Below are 21,542 nucleotides of genomic sequence, written 5' to 3' on the forward strand. Positions count from 1 at the left end.
GGTATGTTAAACTGCGGCATGGTATTTCAGTGGGCGAGCACTAAAACTCGGCATCAGTCCGGACTAGTACAAGCAGCCTGATACACATACACGTGCATGCACATCGCTATCTAAGTGCAATAACCTTGGACACAACATTAAACCCCATTTCACCTCACCTCATCTTACGATAAAATATGTTAACGTGGTTCGTATCATGGCTGCACCGTTGAATTGTTTCACTTAGACCATGGAGAACATTTAAGACATCTGATGGTCATTAGGCACACATGGTTGTCTCCCCTTACTCCCCTGCACGTAAGTACACAGACAACTGAGCTGTCAGTAATCATGTGAGAGTGTAGATCAACGCTGCTTTTTGCAATATTCCAGCCAAATGACACTTCGGGGTACCAGACATGTGCATGACACCCATGTCAGAATCAAACCCAGGTCTTCCATACGATGAGCAAACACATTGACCACTCAACCACTATCTTCCTAAGGCAAGGGAGTTAACTGACTATAAGAGTTGAGGTTCCATGCCGAACTTGGCTGTAATTTTGGAGTGAAAATCACCGCTATTTTAACTGCCGTGCTAATTGTTTCGATTGTAGGATTTGCAAAACAAGTGCTGACAGATATTTTCCAAATCTTCTCATGTCTCAATCAAGGTGCTCAAGTAATTTGAAAGGTCTTGTTTATTGATCAGATCATCTTGACTGGGCGCAACCATTTTCTTTGAAGCTAATGCAAGTAATATGATAGGCAGAATCTGATTAGTCAATAGGAGGGATATACAAGGGACATAACTCATAATAGCCACTGGTGGCTCTTCAATCATGCCATGAAATTCCACCCTAGTTTGGCAAGGGTAGAAACTGGACTTATATGGTCAATAAACTCCCTTGCCTCAGGAAGATGCTCCACCACCCTCACTATGTTCCTCACTTCAGAATGATAGTATGGCATTCTGTTAATGCTGAACACAAACATATCCTGACATTCTCCTGCACTCATTGTCTCCCTGACCACATCAGAGACAATAGTATGAAATTCAAATAAAGACCTCCTGTACCACCTAAAATATCAAATCAGAGAACCAGATTATGCTAGCCAAAGGCATATTATTAGTTATTGCACAGTCCTGCATATACTGCTTGAGATCAACTGATAATATTGTTGCATTGTTTTTGTGTGTAATTGATTTCTATATCTGAAATATATCACTTAAATCTTCATAAAGTTTTCAAATACTAATTTGTTTGTCTCAATACTTGATAGATATGTTTTGTCGATGACAATATCATTATATAAAAGAACATTAGAGTTGAATTCAATAAGAACAGAGCATTTTGTAAACATACCGTATTCGACGTTATAAGCGCCTAGGGCGCTCTCAAAATTAGAAATAGGGGGCTCTTATTAGAATATTATTTTGGAACAGAGTTGAAAGATAGCCTGAAATGTTTATATACGACAGGTAAATTTTTCCAGAATTTGATTGCCCATAATTAAGGGTGCATATTACACACGAGTGCGTATTATACGCGAATAAATAAGTCTTTTGTACATTGATCAATCAGAAGGGGTGCTAATTGGGATTGTTCACTAGCCAATATATGAGCAAATATCGCCGTGGGCACTTATTAGAGAGAGGCGCTTATTACGTCGAATACAGTATTTTGAATTTATTTTATTCAGACAACATTCTACTTTGGTTCCCAATCTCTTAACATACATGAAGCCAGAATTCAGAATTGAGCATAGATCATCATTAAGAATCTTCACAGAGTCATTATGCTATATGTATACAGTGGACCGAAGTACCATTCTATGCAGGTTTGTTTCAGTAATCACCAATCAGCGTCCACCCGCTAGGAGTGGTGCCAATTACCTGACCTATCCGCTTACAACCGCATTGAAAGCAGAGCTAATCTTCGGGTGAAACACAACACGTGTGCCCTAAAGGTCTAACATCAGAGTTGCATTAGGAATCATATATTCTATTTATGGTTTGTTTTTTCATTTACAGATAAATATTGACATGCTCCAACTTTGTAATAAAGAAAAAGAGAGAGAGAGAGCTTTGTAATAATTGACACAAAAATCAGAAAGCGAGAGAGAGAGAGCTTTGTAATAATTGACACAAAAATATGAGAAAATGAGAGAGAGAGAGAGAGAGAGAGAGAGAGAGAGAGAGAGAGAGAGAGAGAGAGCTTTGTAATAATTAACACAAAAATGAAAGACAAGGCAGCACAAAACCATACTCACTCTTCCGTCCAATACATGTAAACAATTAGTGCATGCGTATGTGTGTGTTAGACACAGGCACCACAGTCATCTAAGGCACCTCAATTTGCTGTGTGGTGTCCTTGGATGTTCTAGATACACGCCATCACGGATCTGCCGCCTCAACAGATACCTGCTCCTGACCTACCTCCAGGGATCCTGCCCAGCACCATGATGAAGATGGAGGATGAGAGTCCAATAATTCCATAGCCACATCCTGTGAGGACCAGAGTCACCAGCAGACTCACTCGTCTGCCCACCATGTCGCTCCACTTGCCCTTCACAAACAAACATGTCTCACATCACTTGGTCCCATCTTCACGAGGCAAGAGAGTTAACTGACTATAAAAGTCCTGTTTCCACCCTTGCCGAACTAGGCTGGTATTATGGAGTTACATTTTGGCTGGACTAACGAGTCTATGCATAGTCTTATCAAAATCACGCACCGAAATCGAAATCCGGTTTGTAAACTGTCGTGCAAATTTCGGTCCATTGCAGTATTTGCAAAGCATGTACACCGGCAACTTGTTGTAAGCAGATATTTTCCAAATCTCTTCATGCTCGCATGATTTGATTCATTTCGGGATGTAAGACCTCTTTTATAACACTATAGATCTTAATTATCGGTCAGATCGTCCTGACTCGGCTCCACCATTTTGTGTGAAGCAAACGCAAGTGATAAGAGAGATGCAATTTGATTAGTCCATAGGAGGGGCTGAGAAGGGACATAACTGGTAATAGCCACTGGTGGCGCTACGATCGAGCATTAATTCCAGCCTAGTTCAGCAAGGGTGGAAACTGGACTTTTAAAGTCAGTTAACTCTCTTGCCTTGGGAAGATGCCTGGTCCAGGAAGGTTACAGAACATTTTCAAATCTGAATCATTCGGTCGCAATATTTTAGTTACAGGTAACATATATGTAAGCACTAGCGCTTGGACGGGTAACTCAGGTACTCGGGTTGGGTTGGTACTGAGAAGGACCCGGGTACCCACAGTACTACCTGGACCCGTGGTTTTTCACGTGATATGTTTTTTAATGACAAAAAGTAGTGAAACTCTATGGTTTGATCAAGTCCCTTTTATACCACAACACACTGTATAGTTTCACTATAAGGTTTCCCAATTTTTTAAATTTTTCTGGTATTTCTCACTCGCAGTTATACATTTTCAACAAAACCCTTGCAGTCATGTTTTATCTTTTTACTTATTACCTATTTTGTTGAATTGAGTAGGCATTACTGCACTGCAATCCTGAGACTACTTCTGTGCAGTGTGTACACTAAAACATTCTGTAGCTACCGTATTCGACGCAATAAGCGCCCAGGGCGTTCTCAAAATTAGGAATAGGGGGCTCTTATTGGAATATTATTTTAGTGAAAAAAAATGTTGAAAGATAAATTTCGTGGTTTATGCTGACAGTCTAAAATGTTTATGTACGACAGATATATTTTTCCAGAATTTAATTGCCCATAATTAAGTGTGCATGTAACACATGAGTGCGTATTATACGCGAATAAATAGGTCTTGTGTACATTGATAAATTGGAAGGGGTGCTAATTGGGATTGTTCTCTGGCCAATATATTAGCAAATATCGCCATGGGCGCTTATTAGAGCGAGGGCTTTTTACGTCGAATACGGTATTTGTCACTGTAGGTCTAACTGGTCCATAGCAAATGTTGGTAAAAATTCCCACGTTGGAATTGCAAAATTGTAAATTTCCAAAATCAGATTATTGTAATTAAATCTTTTTGCTTTGCAAATGTGATTCAACATAGCAAACTAACACAAAGGAAGAGGCTCGCAGACTTGAAATCATTTTATTTTTGTACACTTGTTTTTGTGCATACGGCATGAATCTTAATATGTTCATTATGAATGAGAGAGCATCTATCATCATATATATCTGATATATCTGGGCAATAGGGTAGCCTTGTGGTTACAGCGTTTGCTTGTCACACCGAAGACCAGGGTTTGATTCCCCACATGGGTACAATGTGTGAAGCCAACTTCTGGTGTCCCACCCCGTGATATTGCTTGAATATTGCTAAGAGCAGCTTAAAACTATACTTTGTTGGGTTTACAGATTTTTGAGTTGAAAAAATAATATTAAAAAACTTTCCAATTTCAAATAGTCTTTTTTGATTTCCTCAAAATGTTAAGTAGGTAGAAAAACATGGAGTTGGGCAGAAAAGGCATTAGTCATAACTCATTGTGTTTGGAAGTTATTAGATACATTTTATGCAGGTTTTAATTATAGTAATATAAATGAATTATTATATTGATAGCGACAGTAAATGAGTTTTTTAAAACATTTTACTTATTTCTGTTTTGTAGAATTAAAAAAACACTGCTCTTAATCATTATTTTTTCACAATTCAATTTTTGTGAGTCCGCAGATTTGTAAACCGAGTTATGTACAGTCCGGCCTAGCTATGGGACAGTATGGCAACCCATGTAATGTCTTTTAAACCACACCACACAAAAAGCTACTAATGATGAAGCTACAGAGCTCTGATAACCCAGCCCAGAATATCCCCAAGGTCATCGTCAACATTGTGTCGTGAGTGTGGAGGAATATTAGATCCACAAACTCATTACCTCTAATGCACAGATGGTTTTAGATTCAGATTTCTTCTATAATGCTGTCAGTGTCTGACATTTCCAATGAAAGGGAATCAAGCTGTCTTATCTCGTCACAATTTGAGTCAAGCAAGTTAGCAGAACTACCACTCTGTGTGCTACTAACTTTGATTATGCCTGCTCATTACTGATAACAGAAAGTGTATGAGAATAACTTTACTCGTCTGTAGCTTGAGAAGCCAGTAGATTAAAGTAAATGAAATATGCAGGCGACTGTTTGCAGGGATTGGATCATAACTAAAGACAAAAATGATTCTTCAGAACTAACGACAGGGGGCAATGGAATTAGTTAACGAAAATAGATGTTCTTTTATCACTAAGATCAAGACAAATATTTGCTGTTTGAGACCAATCAAAGTAAATGTCATGTTGTCAATGCGGAGATTAGCCACACATGTGCCAATTGATGTACGACACACTGACGGCAGAAACCGATGTGACCTTCACCTCTTGAGCCCAAGGCATTGTGTACGAGAACTTCATTACCTAGGTGGTACGAGGAAATGTAAGCCGGGCAAACGTTCTACGCTAATACCTCGGAGTGGATGTATCAGTGAATCAGATCCTTTGTTTAATCAAGCTGCTTGTGAGACGACATTGAAACTTTGCATCTATCTAAGACTCAATCAGCGTAGAGGTATTATGTGGAGCCTGTATTATACAAGTAGATGAGCAATTTCATATGGGTTGTGGCTAGAAGACCCACAAGTGATGCCCCCATAAGCCTGACTACACACACTGCAAGCTGTACATATAACAGATCAATGGGGAAAAAACATGCGCTAATTAAAACCCGAAAAAAGTTGGTAACAAAATCTCAGAATTGGATGACTTTTCAAGAAAGTGAGTCATCCCTCTGGTAATTCCTCTAATGTGATAGATTATTTTCTCTCCTAATAGTTCAAGCTGGGTGACCTGTTTACACTGCTGAAATACTGGACTTATTTGTATTACGACTTTTTCAAGGAAAGAAATTTGCATTCACTGACTCGTCAGCAGAAATTCACGATCCCTAATTTTCTTGGTTGAGTATACATGTGATATCAGTGCAAACCATGTATACCCAATCTATAAGGATGAAATTTTATCCTAATGCATGTGAGTGAGTGAGTGAGTGAGTGAGTGAGTGAGTGAGTGAGTGAGTGAGTGAGTGAGTGAGTGAGTATGGTTTTACGCCGCTTTTAGCAATATTCCAGCAATATCACGGCGGGGGACACCAGAAATGGGCTTCACACATTGTACCCATGTCGGGAATCGAACCCGGGTCTTCGGCGTGACGAGCGAACGCTTTAACCACAAGGCTACTCGACCACCCCCCTAATGCATGTGTCCCCAAATCAATATTGCATGGGTGACAGCAGTTCAATACATGCATCGGCAAGGAAAGAAACTTCCCATCACTTACCTGCAAAATGAGGTGAGGTGAGTTTGTTATTTACGCTACTTTTAACAATATTTCAGCAATACCCAAGCAGGGGACACCAGAAATGGGCTTCATACTTTGTACCAATGAGGGGAATCAAACCCGGGTCTTCCACGTGATGAGTAAATGCTTCAACCACTAGGCCACACCTCCCCACCCCTGCATAATGCATAGCATTACTGAAATTATTTAAAGAAACATTTAAACCCTTGAATACCTTGAACATAAGGCTGATATCTTTTGGGATATTTTTTATCTTCACTAAAAAAAATATCCCCAAAAATATTCATTATCCTCAACTGTTTTTCATTTCACCCAATTGTTGACCAAATATTTTGTTTGGTCACACGTCAGTTTGTAAATTTTATAATCTCAGGGGTTTTCGGTTGGTCTGTAAACCAACTTATGAGGTAAAAATGCCATATTATTGTTTCTGTTTTACCATAAGAACTTGCATAATCAGATCTTTCACCTTTTATTTTGACTTTTGAAAAATTGATTCTATGCTCACCGCCAAAAGAAACGCGAACCATAGGAACATAAAGAGGAGAATTTATGTTTAGAGTGAGTGAGTGAGTGAGTATGGTTTTACGACGCTTTTAGCAATATTCCAGCAATATCACGGCGGGGGACACCAGAAATGGGCTTCACACATTGTACTCATGTCGGGATTCGAACCCGGGTCTTCGGCGTGACGAGCAAACGCTTCAACCACTAGGCTACCCGACCGCCCCTGTATGTTTAGAAGAGATGTGCCAGGGGGCGGTGGGGTAGCCTGGTGGTTAAAGAGTTCACTTGTCATGCAGAAGGCCTGGGTTTGATTCCCAACATGGGTACAAGGCGTGAAGCCCATTTCCTTTAATAATGCTGAATAGTGCTAAAAGCTACGTAAAACCATACTCACTCACTCACTCAATGTGTACCACTTAATGACAAAACTAACAATCAGTCAAGTGTTACCACAGCGTCTTCATTCTTATCACAATATGCTGCCCATGATTTCCAAACTTTACATGCTAATCCTGCACAAGACATGCACCCATGAGTGTCAGTTCACACAACATGGCATCATGTTCGATTGTGCATCGAACCAATCTAATATAACTAGATTATGAGTAATTCTTCATATATTAACCAACATGTACAGCATTCGTATTTTATTTTGTTGGTGAGTACAGATATTTGTATGCTGCTCATCATTCATAGTCCAGCTCGTCTATCACGTCAGTGTAAAGTTGGAAACAGAGAAAAAGCATGTATGGGTTATCATACAGCATTCAAAAACATCTCAACATTACAGGAAATATGATTAAAGTGTGAGTGAGTGAGTTTGGTTTTACGCCGCTTTTAGCAATATTCCAGCAATATCACGGCGGGGGACACCAGAAATGGGCTTCACACATTGTACCCATGTCGGGATTCGAACCCGGGTCTTCGGCGTGACAACGAACGCTTTAACCACTAGGCTACCCGACCGCCCCTTATTATTAAAGTTGTCAATCCCCTACAGTTGAAAATCAAAGGTAGTTCACTCATTAAAATCATTAAATCAAACACAAGATAGGACAGAAGTAAAAACTGAGGCTCACCACGACTGGACTGGAGAAGAGCTGAAGGGCCCCGTATGTAGACCCTACAATGTAAGTGAGTGAGTGAGTGAGTTTGGTTTTACGCCGCTTTTAGCAATATTCCAGCAATATCACAGCAGGGGACACCAGAAATAGGCTTCACACATTGTACCCATGTCAGGATTCAAACCCGGGTCATCAGCGTGACGAGCGAACGCTTTAACTACTAGGCTACCCAACCACCCCCCTACAATGTAAACATGATGGCAACAATGAATGGTCCTAAAACATGGCCGAGGAACTGGGGACCTTTCTGCCAAAGCGGGACCGGCAGGGTAGCCCAGTGCTTAGACCCGGGTTTGATTCCCCACATTGATACAGAGTGTGAAGCCTATTTCTGATATTCCATGATATTGCTGGAATATTGCTGAAGTGGCGTAAAACCATATTTCTCGCCCAAGCGAGTTGGCAGTGCACATGCTTTGCAAATCCTGCAATCGATCGAAATCTGCTCGACAGTTTACGAACCGGATTTCGATTTCAGTGTGCAATTTTGATTGGACAATGCATAGAATCGTTAGTCCAACCAAAATGTAACTCCATAATTCAAGCCTAGTTCGGCAAGGGTGGAAACTGGACTTTTATAGTCAGTTAACTCTCTTGTCTCGGAAAGATGCTTATCCATGTAGTGGACACAACATGAGTTGACTCTCAACTTACCAAGTATCCCAGCCACGGTGGTGGAGGCGCCAAGGCTGCGGGCATGGGGCAGGATGAGAGGCATGATCATGCTGACACCGAACAGGTCCTGGAACACGTCAAATGACTGCATGATCAGATCACTCAAAGTGAACAGTTCCGAAACAAATCATTCGAAAACTCTGTTGCTGTGTGCCTGACTTCTGATATTGTGGCACAAAACATCCTAAATGTGAACAATAACATTCCCTATACCTAGCGTACAATGCTGTGTTTAGATCATGGTTGTCTTTTCTTATTCTGATGGTGTGTAAACGTCTGGTATACCGTGGACGGTGATTGTGTTATAGAAACATCCGGAATGTTCTAGTGCCGCTAGACTGGTGAGGGCACTGTGTAGAAATTTCCAGCAGCTAGTTAGGTTGTATATATATGGGGACAAGAGAAAGCTTAGTCATTTCTCTTCCATTTCGACTCTCACACATTTCATCACATTAAGACCAGCGGATCACTCATCACCCATGATTCCCTGCCTAGCCCCATCTCGGAAGCTTGGCCACTGTCGCCGCTGGGTGAATATATTATCATCACTGACTTTTGCTATCACCACTGTATTTTTGTATCTGATACTGACCACTGCCATCGTATTAAATATTGCCACTGAATATTGTACTACCACTCTTTTGTTTACTGCCATTGTTATTGCTGTGCGGTAATTTGTATTGACTTGGAAACTTAGTTAATTTTGTAATACATTTGTTCATTGTATACCACTTGATGGTTGTTTGAAAGTTGTTTGATGATTTCACACTAAGTTCTTTTACGTACAGATTTCTGGGTTAACATATTGTTTCAATTGAATTGACATGTAACAACATAGGATATTAATTCAGCTGACAGATCAAATAAAACCGATCCCTGCTGGCATCCTGGTGCTGCTAGTAACCGACTGCTGCTCCGAGATTCAAAGTGCGCCACTGTTTGACTTCTAAAGTTTACTTACAACTGTCTTGTATACTGACAACAATGTGCCTGAACTACCCTAAGTTGAAGCCATTCTTAAATAAAGATCTTCAGCATTGCTGCTGTCATGTTTGCACACAACAGCAGGAGCATGTTGTTAATGCATATGTATAGAAATGTCAACAATGTCCATATTAGGGCATGTATCAATATTCCTACGCAATCGGACTTATAACCGATTTCAGTTTGGTCTGTTAATGAATGAAAGCTGTTATGTATTTACACTTAAATACATAATTAATGTGGATAATAAATGTAATGCCACTCTTTCTTGTTTTTATTCCTAAAATATAATTAAGAGATGATGAATAGAGAATACTACACTCTTTCTCGTTAGATACCATTTTCATAAATTGTATCTCTACTCAAGTGAGACAACTGTAAAAGTTTTACTAGGACTTCAGGCAGAGTGAGGCTTCGTTCCCAGAAACATGCTTCTACAGTTTCAACACTCTTAACAGTAAACAGGGGAATTTGACATTTCGAAACACATACAAAATAATTGAAGAGTCATATTTCATTTTGACCACCGACCAAAGCTTTTGAAAAAACAAATCAGCACATCAAGTTATAAAATAGAAGGCCTAAGTTTCATGGAGCCAAAATAGAGCAAACATTTGTGTCATTTCACAGTTTAATCATGTGTCCGAGTTTTTCACTGATGCATGAGTGAGGGCAAATGTGAGTCGAACTAGGATGCTCACGACAGGCCTGCTGTCCAGATTATACACGGGTGAGTGAGTGAGTGAGTGAGTTGGGTTTAATGCTGCTTTTAACAGTACTCCAGTTATATCATGGCATGTCAGCTTAATTTGGGAGGAAAGCTCGAAAGTGATGCAGGCCTCAAACGTTTACCAGTTTGTTGAAACCCACGAGCACAGGTATGGTGCTGACAAACCTAGAAACATAATCGGGGTGAACCGGGATTCGAACCCACAATCATAGGTGTCTTTGCGTGCCCAAGGGACGCAACTCTGCACAGCGAGTGCCGGCGCCTTAGACGACAGGGCTACCCGTGCCCCCCTGGATCATTTGAGAAGTTTTGGGATGGGACAGTCTCTACAAGGCTGATTAAGAAAAACATACTTTATCGATAACAACTTCTGGTTTATTGCACATAGCGACGTTTCGATGTAGATTCTTACACCGTTATCAAGCTACAAGCATCTAAATCGAAACGTTGCTATATGCAATAAACCAGAAGTTGTTATCCATAAAGTTGTATGTTTTTTTGTTTGTTTTTTTCGTCTTAATTATTTGCCAATAAAGGCTGGTTAAGCCTATAAGAGTGTCACAAGGCCTTTAATGACCTGCCTTGAGTCTTATCTATTTGCCAAGTGAGGATTGGATTCCTATCTAAAAAGGGGGCCGCGGGTGGCCCAGTCATCTAAGGTGCCACAATTTGCCGTGCAGAGTTGTCTCCCTCGGCTCGCCCCAAACCTATGATTGTGGGTTTGAATCCCGATTTGCCTTGATTATGTTTCAAGGTATGTCAGCACCATACCCTAATTGTGGGTTTCACCAACGTGGTTAACGTCCAAGACTTCCATCACTTTGGTCTTTTCTCCCACATCAAGCTGACAGACCAATCTCATTAAAACCAGATCCGAGTTCTCGCTGCCGATAAACAAAGATCTGAGGACATCCCATTACAGGTCACGTCAGACCGACCTTTCGCGAACTCTGACCGACCAATGGAATTATTGACAAGAAGTCGACATTAGCCAATCAGAAGGCAGCTTTCTCATGCTTTACGGCACTAATATTAAATTGGCGACTACGCTTCGAAACCTATTTTGACAAATTCTCGATTAAAAATTTGAAACCTGAACAAAAGAACATTCTCGAATGGCTACTATATGGTCTAGATTGTATAGATTTAGTCGTTAAGCCCACAACTATCGTTCAGATTACCCCGTTTTAAAGTTTTCGAGGCTGCATGATGAGAAGTCACATTCCAACTGTCACTTTCATGATCTGGTAAGCGACGCTCTGATTGCTCGGATGAAAGGTCGTTCTGACGTGACTCCTAATGGGATGTCCTCAGATCTTTGTTTAGCAGTAGCCAGAACTAAGATCTGATTTTAATGAGATTGGCTGCCAGACAAAACTGGAAGGCTGTTCACAGCAGCGTTGTACCCAACTTACTTGCTTACTCATTCCTAACTGAAAAACACAGTATTCCTGTCAGCTTCCAACATCATTCCGTATTCACGAACAGAGACAGGCCTGTTTCCAGGCATTTGAACGTGACAAATTCTGGACAATCGTGAGTGCACTCACATTAATTCTAAGCCTTCCTTCATGTACTTATTGTAAAATAAAATGCATTGATAAGTCACTGATCCTGTCTGGTCATTTATGATTTCACAAATTAGTTCTGTACAAACCGACTTCTTGGTTAACCTGTGGGTTTCATTTTGGAAATCCCCTCTTGACAATTTGTATTTCCAAACTATTTATCAACCTATAGTGTCATATCTGAAACCAGAGACCATATAATAGACTATTATATGGTCTCTGCTGAAACTGAAGGAACTGTATCATAGTAAAGGAAAGCATTAGCTTCCATTAACACTAAAATCTATGGAAATGACTTCAGAAATCTTCAGACCAGTAGACTCAAAAGTTCTTGGAAGAGACTGTATAAGAATTAAAACTCTTCAGACCAGTAGACTCAAAAGTTCTTGGAAGAGACTGTATAAAATTAAAACTCACCAATTCTGCTGATGGAATATATGGTTGAGATGCTTTTCAAAACTTCAATGGAAAGTTACTTTTGAGGTGTTCTTATTTCGGTATTTCAAGAGTCAAGATTTTTATTGTATTTAAGGCCATACCACCCATATTAAAAAATAATTACAATTATCTAGCCTGTTACAGGTCACCTGTCACTACGCTGGATTATAAACTTTGTCTTTTTATCACTCGATGTACAGTTTTGTCATGCTGTAGTTTGTTTGTTTGCTGTTTAGCGCCGCACTCAGCAATATTCCAGCTATATGACGTCAGTCTGTAAATAATCAAATCTGGACCAGACAATCCAGTGATTGACATCATGCGCATCGATCCACGCAAATTGAATACGATGACATGCATCAACCAAGTCAGCAGGCCTGACCACCCTGATCCTGTTCGTCGCCTCTTAGAGCAAGCATGGGTTGCTGTAGACCTATTCTACCACGGATTTTCATGGGTCAGGTAAAATATATAGGTCAAAGGGCAAGTAAAGTTATAAATATGATTTGCGATTTTGTTGCGAATATCAATTTTCTTACATACATTTAGTCAATTTCCGAGAGAGAAAAAGTAATAAAATTTGTAGAAAGTATTTAGATGACCAAATGAAAGTTCTGAAATCACACGCCCTGTAATCGGCCTCCAAAACAAACCTATTTAGGGGTGTGCCCTTAAGCTGCTACTGCAGCAATGGAGAGAACTCTTTTCATTGGCTGATGTTTGCCACGTTTATCTATCTTGTGATTCTTAGCTGTTATACATATACTATTTCTGTTAATCCTACAAATATAACAACATTTCATACTTTTTTGAATGTGTGAAACAATCCTTGATTTTGACATTGTGAATAATTAAAATAACAATTTATTTATCATTAACATCCTGTTTGGGAAATAAAACACCAGCTGCCCTCGGCACTATTCCACACAATAAATTCCTGTCAGGCATTTATTCCCTGACTAAACAACTGAAAGCATCTCTAGTGTTGTTATTGAGGTGACATAACTTGTAGACAACAATCAAATGGATGAACAGAGGAAATGTATAAAAAAATCTGAGGTAGGAGGAGGCAGACGGGCATCAGCCAGATCGTCATGATTATTGAAATTGCGCAGAACACCAAACACCGGGAACCCATTTAACCCCCAGTAAGGGAAGTCCCGCAGTGGCAGAATTTTTAGTGTGGGGGACAATTTTGTCTGTCAGTTATTATGTTATTAATTTGGGTCAAGCATTTGTAAGTAAGTATGCCCTAAAGTATTAAAATGTGCAAAGTTGCTTTTACTGGCCCTTTAACAAACAGGTGACTTAATGTTTCTCTTACATCGTTATATAAGGGGCAGGTGAACATAACATGATTCTCCTCTCCAAGAGTGGGTGAGTGATTGAGTGAGTTGGGTTTAACGCCGCTTTTAACAGTATTCCAGTTATATCACGGCGTGTCAGCTTAATGTGGGAGGAAAGCCCGAAGTGGTGCAGGTCTTAGACGTTTACCACTTCAGTGAAACCCACGAGCACGGGTATGGTGCTGACAAACCTAGAAACATAATCTGGGCGAAGCGGGATTCGAACCCACAATCATAGGTTTCTGGCGTGCCCAAGGGACGCAACTCTGTACAGCGAATCGCGGCACCTTAGACGACTGGGCCACCCGTCCCCCCCCTCTCCAAGAACAGAGCATTCTGTACAAACATAGGACTTACATACACCTCTACACACATTTGTATTTCAAACACGTTTCACTACTTCTTTTATGGCAGTTGTATGGTCCTATCAGTGGGGTTTAATGCTGCTTTGAACAGTATTTCTATTATTGTATGCTGATTCAGCTTAAAGGAAGACTACGTTCAGGGATCTTTCTCAAAGCTGAATCAGCATAAAATAATAGAAATATTGTTCAAAGTAGCCTAAAACCCCACAATGTTCAGGGGGACCTGTGAAGATCCTGTAGAATAAGTCTTCAACAACCCATGCGGTAAAAGGCGACTATGCTTGTCGTAAGAGGCAACTAATGGGATTTGGTGGTCAGGCTCGCTGACTTGCTTGATGTATGTCACTGTATCCCAATTTGTGTGGATAGATGCTCATGATGTCAATCACTGGAATGTCTGGTTCAGATTTGCTTATTTACAGACTGCCGGCATATAGCTTGACATGACATGAATCAACCAAGTGGGCAAGTCTGACTTCATCCTATCCCGTATGCCGCCTCTTACGACAAGCATGTGTTACGAATTTTAACCCGGATCTTCACTTGAGTAGAAACGTTCACTGTCAATTCGTGTAAATACAGAAAATGACGAAGGATGTAACAGATCTCTTGTTTGGTGTCATACGGACACACGCAGTACTGATGATCTGACAATCAAGTCCAATATTGTCCGACTGATGCATAATACCCGGTGTACCGTTTCATGTGTTTCATAACAATCTTTGTGGACCCAGAGCGTGGTGTTTAATTCAAGTGTTGCTCCTGTCGGAACCATGGGTTCACTAATATAATAGGAGTCGTTCGACATGGACTACATTACCAGGAAGCCACTAAAGTTGACAAGGACAGCGGGTTCCATGATTCTGGAAGTAAATCGCCCCATGTCAACAGTCGTCACAGCTTGTACGTTGCAGCAATGTGATGGTTTCACTTTGCTGACCGCGAGGCAGTTTCATGCGGAAGTGGTTGCCTGCTAAAACAAGGGAGATAACTCGTGTCGGCTTGCTTTACTTGACCGCGGTGAAGATGGTGGCGCGGTTAGAGCAACCCTCCTTAGAAGTTGCAATATTCATCACGCCTTTGTGAGAGATGTAGTTAGAAGTCTGCCAGAAATGCTTCAGTATCAGTATCACATGTGCATAGTCTTATGTAATTTAAACTCACTGTATTTCTAAAACGATATATACAACAAAACTACATGTACATACAGTAAGAATGTCGGTCGACTGCCGATACCATCATATTCCAAATAGCGACTCAAGCCCCGTTAGTTTAGATGGATGGATGGACGGACAGACCGACAGACAGACAGACAGACAGATACATACATACATAGATAGATACATAGATACATAGATAGATGGCAAGCATTGAGACACAACATTATATACTTGCGAAAAGTGTTAAGCACCTCTTACAACATATTTTCATACAGAATACCATTCTTAAAAATCGTATTGTATATCAATTATTTTCTGGTGAAACACATTGTTAATGTTTATAAAAAGACATATACTCATACTCGTAATGAAATACCGAAACCAAAGGCGATTATCTGATGTCTGATCATGTTTTGGAACTGTTCCACGGCAAAACGTATTTGACTACACTCCCTCTGCACCTTCTGCTTCTTTGCATCATCTAATGTGACTCCGTACGTGCGCGAGATGCAGGCAGTGGTCTTGTACCAACATGTCGGCAGGGGTTGGTGATATATCTTAGACCTCAAATTGGATCAGTTCACGGAGGCTCCGGTCATTTGCAGCTCCAACATTGTATCCTGCTTCAAAAGAAATATCATGAAAAGATTATCATAAGTACGGAAGACAGTGTTCTCAAGAATTTATTAAAAAGTGGAATCAAGAATGACTCCAGCCGCGCGGGATAAGAGGAATCCGAGGAAACAAACTTAGACACACCCCATGCAATGAAAGAGCCCAGCTATTAAATTTTACTTCTTGTCTGATTAGGTAACTTATCATATACATTTGTATTTAGATACTGATATCAGTGATGCGGATAAAGTAAGTTCATCTCATTCGTACATTTGTTTTTGTAGATGTATAATTTATTTAGAATGAAAATCAAGTTTAGTGCGTCATTTCGTTTTCCCTTAAATCCAAATACGACATTTTGCTTATAACATTCAAACAACAGATGAATAATAGATTCAACTTCAACATCACAAAGTACATAATGGTGATGGTTTTATTTAATAGATATATAAATCTTTATTAGTTGTGAAAATTCTATGGACCACTCGGTATTGAAACCAATGGAAAACGATGGAAACATATGTTTTCCATAGATCATTTGTTATTGCGGGATTAATTTCATTTTCCCATTTTGTTTCACTGCGAATGTTTTTCTTTAAATTAAGATTATTCGCTTAATTTGAATAAAATATCCTGCATCCTTTATCTTCCTTATATAGTATATCTAAGTTTTGGGGAATAAAGGGCAATTCTATTTGTTTTTAAAAGATATCGATTTGGTATGTGCGTACGCCCTTATTACAGAAATCAAAACCTGCGTATTCAGGAAAGTTGGTTTTTAGTTGATAGAGTTCAGTGAATTAATTATAACTCAACAAACGTACAATCGCATTTCAGACAGTCGTTGACAAATTTAACATTTGCTTTTAAATAGTGCTTATTTAAAATTGACATATTCTTGTATTTTGATAGTATCATTTGTCCATACATATTGTGTGCGAATATCTCTACATTCTGTTTGTTTAACAAATTGCGTGGATCGATGCTCATGATATCAATTACTGGATTGTCTGGTCCAGACTCGATTATTTACAGACTGCCGTCATATAGCTGGAATATTGCTGAGTGCGGCGTTAAACAACAAACCAACCAACCAATCTGTTTGTTTAAATGACTGTAGTTTTGACCACGATTCATATACATCTTTCCAAAACGGTTTTCTGATCGTATGTAAAAAGTTATTTTTCAAGTATTTTGATCCCATCTCCGTTGAGTGCAAGGTGTAATTACGAATGAATATATCAATTAGATGTTTGAGATTTGTGTTTTTAGTTCCTATCCATGATATTTTGGGCGCTTGAATTGTGTCTAAGATCAATGGTACTCTAAGCCTACCATCTTTGTATTCTTTTATATTTCTTTTAATTTTGTCGGGTTTACCCTTCCAAATAAATGAGAACACTTGCGTTGAAGATTAGTTATTATATCTGTTTAAGAATTAATTAGGAGTGAGTATGGTTTTACGCCGCTTAGAGCAATATTCCAGGAATATCACGGCGGGGGACACCAGAAATGGACTTCACATAGTGTACCCATGTCGGGAATCGAACCCGGGTCTTCGGCGTGACGAGCGAACGCTTTAACCACTAGGCTACACATTAAACATTCGACCCGTGAAGATCCGGGGTAGAACAGGTCTTCAGCAACCCATGCTTGCCGTAAAAGGCGACTATGCTTGTCGTAAGAGGCAAGCAACTAACGGGATCGTGTGGTCAGGCTCGCAGACTCGGTTGATGCATGTCACCGGATACCGATTGCGTGAGTCAATCACTGGATTGTCTTGTCCAAACTCGATTATTTACAGATCGCCGCCATATAGCTGGAATACTGCAGAGTGCGGCGTTAAACAACAAACAAACAAACAATCAACATTCGATTTGCCTGCTCCGGACATGAATACTTTCGCTGCCGACAGGACAAAACCCCATCAATCACACTTTCTTCTGGGCGATAGAATTTTTAGCGTTCATTTGAATCAACTTATGCTGCGTAGAAACAAGTCGGGCTCGTGAGGAGGACAAGCTATATGTAAATTCCACAGATGCAGTTGTAGGCAATTCCGTTACATAAGCTGCAGTAAGACTTGCCGCCGTCGGCGACGCCGCATAGCGAGCAGAAGATTCAGTGGACACTTGCGGGCAGGTATTGCTGGGTGGTCGTAATAACAACATCGTTCTACAATCCGATATTAGATGTGCGTTCTTTTGTTTTGGGAGGAGTAAAACGAATGGACCCGATATTGAGTGTTAATTTGTGTTGGTTGTATCAAAGCTTGTACAAATTTGTAGAATATAAGGAATCGAGAGCTGGTTGTCAAATATACACCCAACGTCACCTTGAACCAACACTTCAGTTAATGTACAAGGGAACTGATTATTCATTTTTGTTTGAAATTTAAGTAAATGATTGCATATAGTCGTCAATACAACATACGATAGACTAGTGTGAAAATAACAATGAACTATTTTCGATATTTGTAGGATCCGATAGGCTTAAAATAGTTTGGTTTGTTTGTTGTTTAACGCGGCACTCAACAATATTCCAGCTACATGACGGCGGTCTGTAAATAATCGAGTCTGGACCAGACAATCCAGAGATTGATATCAGGAGTATCAATCCACGCAATTGGGATCGATGACATGCATCAATCAAGTCAGCGAACCTGACCACCCGATCACGTTAGTCGCCCCTTACGACAAACAAAGTCTCCTTTTACGACAAGCGTGGGTTGCTGAAGACCTGTTCTATCCCGGATCTTCATGGGTCGCTTAAAATAGAATACGTTTAATGTTGTGTTGGGTCATATTACCTGTAACGATGTTCATGTAATTCAATAACCCTTTGATGAGAAGTAATAAAACAAACAGACGAGACATATTTGTTTGTCCAGGGCTTATACGACCCACGTGAATGTGTCCTCAAATTGTGCATGCGATTGATGAAATGCTCGTTTAGGGCCCACCAAAAATGTAAACAGCCTTGTGCCATGTATTGTTAAGATGAACGCGCACCGGAACTTGGCACACGTGGACCAGGAGTTCAAAAGGGCAACTTACATTGAACACACAACAAATAATTTTTCAAATATGTTCGATATCCAAGAAACAAGATTAATCAAACAATTCAAAGATTAATCTGAATGATTTACTGTGTTTGTTTCCATTGAAAATGTGCCGGGTTCTTATCATTACAAAGCAAACTTTATGGGGATTGTGTCTTGTTTGTAATTCGTGTGGCTATTTCTATTTACAGCGTGTGCATAATCCATAGTTTGGTAGCTCCGAGAATATGTCCGAGAATATGCGTCACTGCTATCGTGATCCGAAAATACGACTCACTGCTATGCGTATTCGCATGGACAGGATCCGAGAATACGACTCACTGCTGTACGTTTTTTGTGTGGACATGATCCGAGAATACGACTCACTGCTATGCGTATTCGCATGGGCAGGATCCGAGAATACGACTCACTGCTGTACGTTTTTTGTGTGGACATGATCCGAGAATACGACTCACTGCTATGCGTATTCGCATGGGCAGGATCCGAGAATACGACTCGCTGCTATGCGTATTCGCATGGACAGGATCCGAAAATACGACTCGCTGCTATGCGTATTCGCATGGACAGGATCCGAGAATACGACTCGCTGCTATGCGTATTCGCATGGACAGGATCCGAGAATATGCGTCACTGCTATCGTGATCCGAGAATACGACTCACTGCTATGCGTATTCGCATGGACAGGATCCGAGAATACGACTCGCTGCTATGCGTATTCGCATGGACAGGATCAGAGAATATGCGTCACTGCTATCGTGATCCGAGAATACGACTCACTGCTATGCGTATTCGCATGGACAGGATCCGAGAATACGACTCGCTGCTATGCGTATTCGCATGGACAGGATCCGAGAATATGCGTCTATGCTAAGCGTTTTCGCATGGACATGATCCCAGAATATGCCTCACTGCTATACGTTTTTGTGTGGACGTGATCCGAGAATATGCCATACGTTTTCACATGGACATGATTCGAGAATATGACTCACTTCAAATGGTTATTAAGATAAGTAATTGTAATCACAGTGATTAATGGGGTACATGTATCATATGCTATGCTGAGATTCCCATCAGTTTTCTGTCACTGAAGCGAAACACGTATCTTTGTGTGAAAGGACAAGCCCGATAACTTTATTTTAGATAACATATTTTAAATGAAACCAATTGATTAAAGGTCTGCTAATTCAAAACTGAGTGTATACACCCCCACCCCTTCCAATTCTGTCATGACAACCGCGTCATTTCTTTGAAGTTAGCGAAAGTAATCTATGTGTAATGTGATGTTGAGTCTAGTGTTCTGAATAGATTAGACTTACGGGATTAGCGACAATCTCCTTGTATGTACTCAAACGATGGATTATCAACAGAATGCTACGAATCCAAAATATATATCAAGAAAAGTTCAGTCATCTGTTAATACCATAAAAAGAACCAACCCATAGTCTACAGCAAACAGAATTAATATGACGTCAGAAATTCTTCACACTTGTTATTATGACGCAATAGTGACGTCACAGTCCGTAATGTAGATATAGCATGTGGCGAGATCAAACGTGCCGACCTTGCATTATTTGAGAAATAAAGTTGTGTAATAACATAGGCTTATACAAGTAAAAGACATTCATAATATTCTCTCACAAAGCTGTTTTATAGTATAGGATTGACGATACACATGTTTGGGGAGATAGATGGTTACATGCAATCATACGCGTTGACTCGAGGGAGAACACACACTCAACTCATCTTATTAATGTAACATTGACAATGTGTACATGTTTACCTATAATTGCTCATTCTTTTTTCCTCATTTAGATTATTGCTGGTATTTGTTCTGCTTGTTTGATTGTATTTTTTATGTTTATTTTCAGGATCGATTGCTGTTGTTATAAATTTGGCCTTGTTTGATAGTCGTTTACTTTTGTTTCCCTTGTTGGATTGCTGCTTACATTTCAATGATTTGTTTCCCTTGTTGGGATGCTGCTTACATTTCAATGATTTGTTTCCCTTGATTGCTGCTTACATTTCAATGATTTGTTTCCCTGGATTGCTGCTTACATTTCAATGATTTGTTTCCCTTGATTGCTGCTTACATTTTAATGATTTGTTTCCCTGGATTGCTGCTTACATTTCAATGATTTGTTTCCCTTATTGGGTTGCTGCTTACATTTCAATGATTTGTTTCCCTTGTTGGGTTGCTGCTTACATTTAAATGATTTGTTTCCCTTGTTGGGTTGCTGCTTACATTTCAATGATTTGTTTCCCTTGTTGGATTGCTGCTTACATTTCAATGATTTGTTTCCCTTGATTGCTGCTTACATTTCAATGATTTGTTTCCCTGGATTGCTGCTTACATTTCAATGATTTGTTTCCCTTATTGGGTTGCTGCTTACATTTCAATGATTTGTTTCCCTTGTTGGGTTGCTGCTTACATTTCAATGATTTGTTTCCCTTGTTGGGTTGCTGCTTACATTTCAATGATTTGTTTCCCTTGCTGGGTTGCTGCTTACATTTCAATGATTTGTTTTCCTTGTTTGGTTGCTGCTTACATTTCAATGATTTGTTTCTCTTGTTGGGTTGCTGCTTACATTTCAATGATTTGTTTCCCTTGATTGCTGCTTACATTTCAATGAT

General features: G+C 39.9%; 1 protein-coding gene across 2 annotated transcripts in view; it reads right to left on the reverse strand.

The window, feature by feature from the left end:
* The window catches only part of LOC139474831 (major facilitator superfamily domain-containing protein 9-like), a 33,221-nt gene that overhangs the window by 5,359 nt on the left and 6,320 nt on the right, over positions 1–21,542 (reverse strand). The window contains exons 1-4 of one of the 2 annotated variants that reach the window (XM_071257978.1): positions 14,896–15,024; positions 8,624–8,711; positions 7,925–7,968; positions 2,420–2,549 (exon numbers count right to left, since the gene is read on the reverse strand). In XM_071257978.1, coding sequence (XP_071114079.1) covers positions 2,420–2,549; positions 7,925–7,968; positions 8,624–8,711; positions 14,896–14,958 — 325 coding nt within the window. In that variant the 5' untranslated portion in view covers positions 14,959–15,024. Of the gene's footprint in view, positions 1–2,419; positions 2,550–7,924; positions 7,969–8,623; positions 8,712–14,895; positions 15,025–21,542 lie in introns of those variants that run through there. The other variant, XM_071257979.1, reaches the window with a different exon arrangement.

This window comes from Haliotis cracherodii, unplaced genomic scaffold (assembly GCF_022045235.1).
Source record: "Haliotis cracherodii isolate W230 unplaced genomic scaffold, xgHalCrac1.p SCAF_3, whole genome shotgun sequence".
Taxonomy (NCBI): Eukaryota; Metazoa; Mollusca; class Gastropoda; order Lepetellida; family Haliotidae; genus Haliotis; species Haliotis cracherodii.